Below are 9,669 nucleotides of genomic sequence, written 5' to 3'. Positions count from 1 at the left end.
TCTTAAACAGAGTCTAGATATCAAGCTTATTCTCTCCCTTTCCTCTATTTCACTCATTTTTAATTATGAAATATTTTAGACCTACACAAAGGTATAGAGAATAATACTGTTGATATCTATGTACTCACCACCCAGCTTAAGAAATGTAATATTACAAATATAGTTGAAGCCCACTGTGGATCCCTCCCCAATAGGATCACCATCCTTTTCTTTCCCCAAGGGGCAGCCACCATCCTAAATGCAGTGTTTATCTTTCCACTGCATGCCTTTCTGCATGCTTGAGTACACACACATCCTCACAGGCATTGCCTTTTACTCTGTGTCTATATCCACCATCCGTACCTGGTGAGTGAATGTTCTCTTAGACTTCATATACCTGGTATCATGTCTGTGACCTTCTGAAACCAGCTCTGTCCCTTGGATATTTTTCTGGAAGTGTTAGTCATTCAGTCGTGTCCAACTCTTTGTGACCCCATGCACTGTAGCCTTCCAGGCTCCTCTATCCATGGAATTCTCCAGGCAAGAATACTGGAGTGCCATGCCCTTCTCCAGGGATCTTTCCAACCCAGGGATAGAACCTGGGTCTTCTGCATTGCAGGCAGATTCTTTACCATCTGAGCCACCAGAGAAGCCATCTCCTATACACAGCCTCTCTGTGTCTCAGCCCCTGTGAATCCTAATCTCCTCCCCAGTTCAGCCACTACCGTCCTATTCAATTTTTCTCCAGCATCCCCAAGCCAGTGAACGAAGGCTGGTCCTACCATAGATGGATCTCAACTTCTCCCCCTGTGGCTCTCAACCAGCACTTTTCAAACCTTAGCTGCGTCAGAATCCCCTGGAGGGCTTGTTAAAACACTGGGCCCCACTCCCAGAGTTTCTGATTCACAGGTCTTGGGTGGAGATTAAGAATTCCTGAGTGATGCTGATAATGCCATTCTAAGGACCAAACTCTGAGAACCAGTGCTCCAGATCAGCCTCTGGGCTCAGGTTCAGCAGCACCATCTGGCCTCCAGGCTAGCTGGGCCATCCATCAGGTTTCCTTCAAAAGCACCCAGTACTGTGAAATACACATATAACACAAGTCATGTATAATTTTAAATGTTCTAGTAGCCATAGTTAAAAAGTAAAAAGAAACTGGAGAAAGTCATTTTAATGCTATATTTAATACTAAATTATCATTTCAATGTGTAATTAGTTATTAATGAGACTTTACATTATTTTTTTACACTTGCAGCAGATTTCAACTCAGGTTAGCCACCTTTTGAATGTTCCACAACCACACGTGGCTAGTGACTAATGTAGTAAACAAGCTCAGTTCTAAAGGCTTGATCTCCATTTCTGTCTTTACAAAAATTGTTTTAAACTTGATATTTCAATTTATTTGGGGCTGCAATAAAGAATTTAAAGCAAGCTTACCAAATGGTGGAAAGTGATGCCTTCCAATGAAAGTAAAGTGGGTCAAACAAGAGGGAAAGAGATTTGAGTCAGGATTATTTATCTAAACAAAATCTGCCTGCACTTAAGTTTATTAATGTAAAACAAACTTATTTTTAACTAGAACAAACACTCTCAAACATATCTGTAGATGAAAGAAGTCATGTTGTTGGATATCACTTTTAGGGAAATGAATTTTGGGATGGAATCAGCATTAATAACATTCCCATGGGCTTCTGCAAAATGAAAACCCTGAAAATCAGGATCCTTCTTTCGCCATCTTTCTAGTCTTCCAAACTGCAGGATGAAATGAGAGAAAATGAACAATTATTCAGCATTAACCAGCACCAGAGACTTTCTTAATCTAAGAAAACAGTTGGCCCTATCTATCTTTGCTGCTATCTATATCTGAGGGCTGTCATCTCAACAAGTAGGGAAGAAAAACATATTTTCCTCTTGTAACCTGCATCATAGATATTGGTGCATGTACAACCTGATGGCTTCAATTATGTGATCCTACCAACATTGTCTCCTCTTGCCCAACACCATAAATGTTTTTTCCCTTTGAGAGGCTATTCTGGGACTTAAATCACTCTTATCACCTTAGAAGTCTGTGCTCAGTCCACAGATGATACTCCCTTACTCTCCCAGACCCTCAGTTTCCATATCTACCATATGAGAAAGAGGCTGTTTTGAAATACACCATTATGAAAATGAGGGAAAAAATGTTAATCATTAAAGACAAGATATATCTTGTACCTTCATTATCAGCTCAGTGATAAGCAACAGTCATACTATGACAAAGTTGCTCTTCTTTTAACTGTCACATAAAATTTAAAAATCTACAACTGAACAAATGTTTAGCTATTAATCACTAAATGTGGTCCCTACTTGAAATTCTGAACTTTTTGCTATTTGTAAGTAGTCACATTCTAAAAGATGTCATCTCTTAGTGCAGGAGACTCCACTTCTGTGGTCAAGAAATAAACACTCTACTAGTGCAAAGCCCAGTTACTTTCACTGCTGCTTCTAGTAACTGTTTACTAAACAAATACTGGTCTTAGGTATTGATACATTTACAACTTGTTAGTAGTCTTACAGGTAGAGGACAAAAGACCTCATAAAAATAAATGAGGAGCCATGAAGTATATTTCAGTACATAATGCACTTTATATTACTAGGTGCACGCTGCTGCTGCTGCTGCTGCTGCGTCGCTTCAGTCGTGTCCGACTCTGTGCGACCCCATAGACGGCAGCCCACCAGGCTTCCCCGTCCCTGGGATTCTCCAGGCAAGAATACTGGAGTGGGTTGCCATTTCCTTCTCCAATGCATGAAAGTGAAAAGTCAAAGTGAAGTTGCTCAGTCGTGTCCGACTCTTAGCAACCCCATGGACTGCAGCCTACCACGCTCCTCCATCCATGGGATTTTCCAGGCAAGAGTACTGGAGTGGGGTGACTAGGTGCATGAGTGTTCTATAAACATTAAGTAGGCAAATTTGAATTGCTGAACTAATTTTAAACAAACTTTTTCTTAATTTACTGGGAGAATTAAAAAGCAAAAACAAAATTTGTAAATGCCTGGGAATAGCTGGGTTATTTTCAAAGCTATACACAGATACCTGGATTTTCTGGGCTTGTCCTTTGCTGGGTCCAGATTCTTTTCTGGTTCTTCTTGTTTTTTGTTATACTTCTCTTCTTTCCCCTCACTTTCAGTGTCTTGGACCTCTTTTTTGGAGTTCTCATCCTGGTGCTTGGCTATTTCTTTAGTGAAGAATAATACAGACTTTAGGATCAGAGGTTCACAGGAAAAAAATAAATCCCAACTCATAAGGAATAGCAACAGACATCCAGAACTCTACCCTCAGGAGAAGCAGGAGGATAGGAGCAACTAAGAAAAGAGTAACTGGGGGCCTTCCTTCTGGTGGATACAACACTTCCATGGCCCTCACTTTGCTGCTGCTTGATCATTTTCACAATCACATTATTTCTTCTTCTCTAGTAAATCTGTCACCCTGTGCTACTGATTACTTCTGGCCAAAGATCAGAATCCTCTGGGTCTGATGCATTCTATATGTTTTGGTCAGAACTTTCTCACCAAAATATGTTTCACCTCAGTGACAAATTCTATAGTGAAGCTCATTAGTTCCTCAACCCCCTGAAACTTCATTTTGATCAAGTGCTCCTGTATCAGTTCATAGTATTTTGGGATCAACTTTCCAAGAATCTTGCCATTTTTAAAAGCTATGAACCAAATATGAGGTATGCCACTTGCTTGTTCTCTTCCATGTCCTCTCAAGCTCCCTCCCAAACACCTGCTTTCACTGATCTTCACCTGTGGGCTTATAACTGGCACCAACCGATCATCTCAGACCTCTTACCAGGGTTGGCAGAGGGAAGCTTATGTCCTTCCTCCCCCGCCCCAAACCAGAGAGGTCGTTATGGAGTTGGGCTTCTACTGGGCCCCTCTGGCCTTCGATTCAAGGAGGCCCTGACTCCCAGCCTCCCTTCCCAAGGCCCTCCTCTGAGTCTGCCCCCCATCTCGGGATTCCTGGTCCCCAGACCCGGCCTGCAGATGCCAGTGTCCCCGTCCACCCCAACCACCCCTCCCCGCCCTCCTGAAGGCTCACCCTCAGGGGCAGCCGGCTCCTGCGCCATTTCCCACAAGCTGGACTCCTCGGACTCCTCGGCGGCTGTCTCCCATAAAGAGGCTTCCTCGGCTTCCTCCGCCTCCTCCACCTCCTGGGCTGGGGCCTTCCCCGCCGGCCCCTCCCCCGGTCCATCCGACGACACCAGGGGCTCAGAGAACTCGGGAACCGCGGCCGAGCCTTGATTGGATGAGTGCTGCCGGGCCCGGTGCTGGGCCGACACGTGGCCGTTGTGGGGCCAGATGAGGATGTAGTCGTTGTAGTAGATGCAGTTCAGCATGGAGCGCACCAGGTCCAGCAACGTTAAGCGAAAGCCAGCCATGGGAAAGTGGTGTGCTTCCACCGTGAGGTCCAGGCTCCCTGCCTCCTCTTCCCCCTCCTCAGCGCTCCCGCCCTCCAGGGCCGCCTCCCTTGGGCCTCCTGAGGACACGGCGATTCCGCCCGCCCCAGCCACGGCATCACCCCTGCGAGGCCCGGAGTTGCGGTCCACACCTTCGTGGGCTCTGGACGATCCGGCCTGCACCCCAGCCATGCCTTCTGGGCCTTCCTGCCCATCAGGGCCTGGATCTCCACCCCTCGTGGTGGACATGGCACTGGGCAGTTACCTCAATTGGGCGGGTGATGACGGCAACAGCGCAGGTGGTGGCGCCTGAAGTGGCTGCCCTGAGGGGAGGCTGGGGGTGGCAGGATGGGACGAGGCGGCCACTGAGAGGACGACAGAGGAGGCCCCACGACAGGGAGGGTAGGCAGCCAACGGCGGGAGCGTCCCACCGAAAGCTGGGCCTCAGACGGCAGTGGAGCCAGGCCTGACACAAAAGATTCCCCTAGGTCACAGAGGAGGGGCGGGGCCAGAAGAGTAGCCAATAGGACGTGCCCTCACGTCACGAGCTCTGAGCTCATTTGCTGACAAGTGAGGATTGACGTGCCCTGTGTCCAATGAACAATCAAGGCACTTAGATTGTAGAATTGTTCACAATCGTCTCCTGGTTCTTTTGACGCCCTGGGTTTGGTTCTAGCTTACATTTAAGTCCCTGTCCTTTTAGTTTTATGATTGTCCAAAAAACCCACAATGGTACAATATATCGATAACATGGGCTGAGGAAACTTCTGTAAAAGGCAGAGAGTTAACATTTGGGGCTTGGAGGTGCTCAAAGGTAAAATCAAGATGGTTATTATGCAGGTACTTACATAACAGAAGTCCACAACAAATGTCCACAAATGTTGCTGAAACTAAAAAATATTAATAATTGCTTACAATGTTTAAATAATATAGGTCTATTAGTGAGAAGAATGAAATTCTTTTGGCAGAATATAGTTTTGCTTAACTGAAGATCAAAGTGTTCTCTGTCATCAAAACTGCATATGTTCATCTGTTCTGTAATGAAGTTTTACATACCACCTTTGCAAATGTCTTTTCACACAGATATTGGCAAGTACTGATATCAGGCCATGAGATAGGTACTTCTAAATACTGGCATCAATCCACAAGCATATGATTTTAATTTAGCATATTCATTATTTGGAAGAAAATTATAGAATTCTATTAGGTTCTTTCGATATTTGCCTTTTAGCATGTCATTACACTGCAGAGTAATCACTTTCATTTGAAGTTTATGTGGAAGCTCCTCAACTGCACAGTTTAGTGGATCTGAAATATGGAAATTTTCTTTGTACTTGCATGGTGGTGGTGGTGGTGGGTTAGTCGCTAAGTCGTGTCTGACTCTTGTGACCCCATGGACTGTAGCATGCCAGGCTCCTCTGTCCATGAGATTCTCCCAGTAAGAATACTGGAGTGGGTTGCCATGTCCTTCCCCGGAGATCTTTCCAACCTAGGAATAAAACCCAGGTCTCCTGCATTGCAGGCATATACTTTCCCAACAGAGCTATAAGGGAAGCCCTTGTACTTGCATAGAGGACTGAAAAAAAAGCTGCTGGAATTATAATATGAGCTTGAACATATATCTACTGTAAATTTGTATGTGAATAGAGAGCGCCCTTTGGAGAAGGCAATGGCACCCCACTCCAATACTCTTGCCTGGAAAATCCCATGGACAGAGGAGCCTGGTAGGCTGCAGTCCATGGGGTTGCCAGAGTCGGACATGACTGAGCGACTTCACTTTCACTTTTCACCTTCATGCATTGGAGAAGGAAATGGCAACCCACTCTAGTGTTCTTGCCTGGAGAATCCCAGGGACAGGGAAGCCTGGTGGGCTGCCATCTATGGGGTCGCACAGAGTCGGACACGACTGAAGCGACTTAGCAGCAGCAGCAGCAGAGAGCTCCCTTAATTTAACTTTTGAAAGCATCTAAAGATTATAAAGCAGTCTGACATTACTTTGATTCAAATAATGTTAATTGTCATTGAAATGACTTTACCACAATATGTTTTTTTAATATAAGCACTGTTTGCTTTGTAATTTTAGGTTTAGTTCATTAAGAAATATTATCAAACCTGGAACAAAAGCTAATTTCCAAATCCATTCAGTGTTAAATGGTAATTGAGGGAGATGTTCTCAATCAAAAATAATTCAATCTCCACCATGAGCTTAAAAAATCACATACACATGGACATACACACACAGAGTGGTAGAGAAATTCAGGATATCCAACTTCTATTTCTCACAAAAGTTAACAGAACCATGATGGTTAAGTTCATGAGAGTGAATGGTGTTCCTCATTAACACTGTCAGTTTAATAACACATGAGAGATTCAAATATTGTCTGCAATGTGACTGCTGATAAATAATATAATGAATAACCCAAAGAGTTAAAGACCTTATATTTTCACAAATGTTGTATATTTGTTCACTAACTCTTTTCTTCTCCACTCATATTTTTAACACCATCGTTTGTAACATCTTAACAGATTCCACTTCAGGTTATACTAAGTGCTTTTTCAACTTCTTCAAAAACATTCAACCCAGAGTAGTTACATGCAGATTGTTCACAGATACTAATTCTTTAGTCATTATAAACTGCAGTCACCAACCTCTCAGTCCTAGTCTGCCCAATTCTGTTATTGCCAAATTCATTAGATGACAAGTATGAAATTTTTGACATATTTTGTTAGACAATGCAAGTATTGATACTACCAGGAAAACCTCAGGCAGGCCTCGAAACTCAAGTCTCTCTCAAAGTAAATAAAAATGTTGACTGACTATATCTCTCAAATTTCTTAAAGAAAAGTCATAGCTCTGCCACTTGTCACCCCAAAGATGAGCTCATTAGGAAGCTGCCAATAAAAAACTATGGCTGTGAAATGACAAAGGTTACTGTGACTAACCATTTCAGAGCTGAGTCACGAGTGACTAATTCACACATAAGGAACAGTAGTACCAATATAGGATATATGATGCAAAAACAGTGCCTCTGTCCATACAGTGAAAGGTGATCTTTCATTTGGGGTCTAAGCTACCTTCATGTCCCTTACTGCTCACTCTGATTTAACAATAAACAGCTACATAGCTTAACATCAGAGTCAAATCTCTGTGATACTCAATATGAAGTGGACACAGAGCAACTAAATAAAATTCATTCAAGGAATTCAGAGAAATCACTAGCAAAATTTTTGGTAGTGAATATCCACTGGTAGAAAAGCTTGAGGGGTATGTGGGCCTTTGTATAGTGACAGTGGTTTCTTCAATTTCTCTTTGTGATATTTTGCTGTCAATAAATAGCTGGCAAAGATAAGTATTTTATTCATGAATGAGCACACTGCTTCACCACTTCCAGTTCATCAGAAAGTTTCTCTGCTTCTTACAATCAGAGACAAGAAGCCTGGCTATAGTTATATGGACTTGTTAAGAAAAATCCAGTCCAATGCACTCTGCCCTTCATAAAACTCATACATGAAGAGAGTACCAGAAACACGATGTAAAAACAACAATTTAGCTTGACTCCTTAAATAAGCAACAACCCAACAATATTAATATCTGTTGACCCATGAAGCTATAGAACATACACTACAGATACTAGCCATTCACTCACCAGGCAAGTATTGAGTACCCATCTATATACTTGGGGTTGTGCTAGGGAGGCCTCTCTCACAGATGCCTAAGACTAACGACTTGCTCTAGTTCGCGGTCTAGAGAGGAAGACAGACACTTGGACATTAATGACCCAAGTGACAAGTGCTAAAACAGGGATGAACCCAAAGTGCTATGGAAGTATGGGAGAGAGAATGATTAATTGGGAGGGGAAAGGAAAGAGGGGAAGGAAAAAGGGGAGGACAAAAGGGGAATGGAAAGAAGTAGAATAATTAACTGGGAAGGTACTCAAGGGGAGACATTTCACCTGGATCCTGAAGGATCTCTAGGAGTTTACCTAGCAATGAAGGATGGCAGGGAAAGAGGAAGAATGAGGGAAGGAGGTCTCTGCATGGAAAGGAAATAGCCTGCATAGTAGAAGAGATGTGTGTGTGTGCATGTGTACCTGTCCAGGGAATGAAATGGCTCCAGGATGGGCAGAGTGGCAGATAGGCCTGGAAAACAGATTGAGGTCATAATGACTGCTGCTGCTGCTGCTGCTAAGTCACTTCAGTCGTGTCCGACTCTGTGTGACCCCATAGATGGCAGCCCACTAGGCTCCCCCGACCCTGGGATTCTCCAGACAAGAACACTGGAGTGGGTTGCCATTTCCTTCTCCAATAATGACTGCTACTAATAATTAATTATTCCTACTAAAATTATTACTAAGAATGTCTTCTACATAAGGGCATATTTCTCTTTGTGCCATTAATCCCTTCCCCTCTCACTTAGTGCAGTGCCCTCCTATCTTTTTTGCCTCCTACTCAAACTCATCAGTTTTATTCATCAAATCATACATTTACACATCTACCAAATTTATTGGGTATCTTCCAATGTACCAATGCCATGTGCCATTAGAACTGTCATTTGTATCAGTTTATGTTCGACACATAAAACTCAAACAAAGCAGAACTGTCCACAGTCCCCATCCTACTGTATCCCCCATCATCATTCCTGGGTCCTTGCTAGAGGGGTTGGCTGAGACCTCTGGAAGCTGGGCCCTCCCAGCTGTGCACAGTGTTGCTGTTCTGATATATTTGTCAAGATTCTATTTATACTCAATCACATCCTCTCCTGTTGATTCCTCCACTTATCAGTAGGGCAGAAACACAACAGGATGTCTGCTGTCAATGAGGAAGTCTCTGGTAACAGATTGTGCACCTAGAGCCTCTTCTCTGTGTAAGGAGGTGGGATGGGGCACCAGGCTTGCCATGGAGAAAGCTATTGTCATGGAGCAAGCTGTTTCCAATGAAAACCTGTGACTATGAAATGATGGGAGTATAGAGGATCCTGGAGGAGGTGGTGCTTTGGCAGCTGCAACAAGCTATCTCCCTATGAGGTTGGCATTGGGTCCAGATTCCTGGGAGGAGAACTAATTTGCACCAGCAAACAAAGAAGAAAGGAAAATGCTGAGCAGGTATCCCTTTGCTGCTGCTGCTAAGTCACTTCAGTCACCTCCGACTCTGTGTGACCCCATAGATGGCAGCCCACTATGCTCCCCCGACCCTGGGATTCTCCAGGCAAGAACACTGGAGTGGGTTGCCATTTCCTTCTCCAATGCATGGA

General features: G+C 43.8%; 1 protein-coding gene across 1 annotated transcript; it reads right to left on the bottom strand.

The window, feature by feature from the left end:
- Positions 1-1,580: 1,580 nt before the first annotated feature.
- On the bottom strand, positions 1,581-6,292 carry CT47C1 (cancer/testis antigen family 47 member C1). Its single transcript, XM_002699476.6, has 3 exons — positions 4,061-6,292; positions 3,053-3,194; positions 1,581-1,731 (listed from the first exon to the last, which is right to left on the bottom strand). The coding sequence occupies exons 1-3, from the start codon at positions 4,665-4,667 to the stop codon at positions 1,719-1,721; spliced, it is 762 nt and encodes a 253-aa protein (XP_002699522.1). The 5' UTR covers positions 4,668-6,292; the 3' UTR covers positions 1,581-1,718.
- Positions 6,293-9,669: the final 3,377 nt, after the last annotated feature.

Source organism: Bos taurus, chromosome X (genome assembly GCF_002263795.3).
Source record: "Bos taurus isolate L1 Dominette 01449 registration number 42190680 breed Hereford chromosome X, ARS-UCD2.0, whole genome shotgun sequence".
Taxonomy (NCBI): Eukaryota; Metazoa; Chordata; class Mammalia; order Artiodactyla; family Bovidae; genus Bos; species Bos taurus.
The sequence above is the reverse complement of the archived record's forward strand: the minus strand, read 5'-3'. Positions and strand labels throughout refer to the sequence as shown.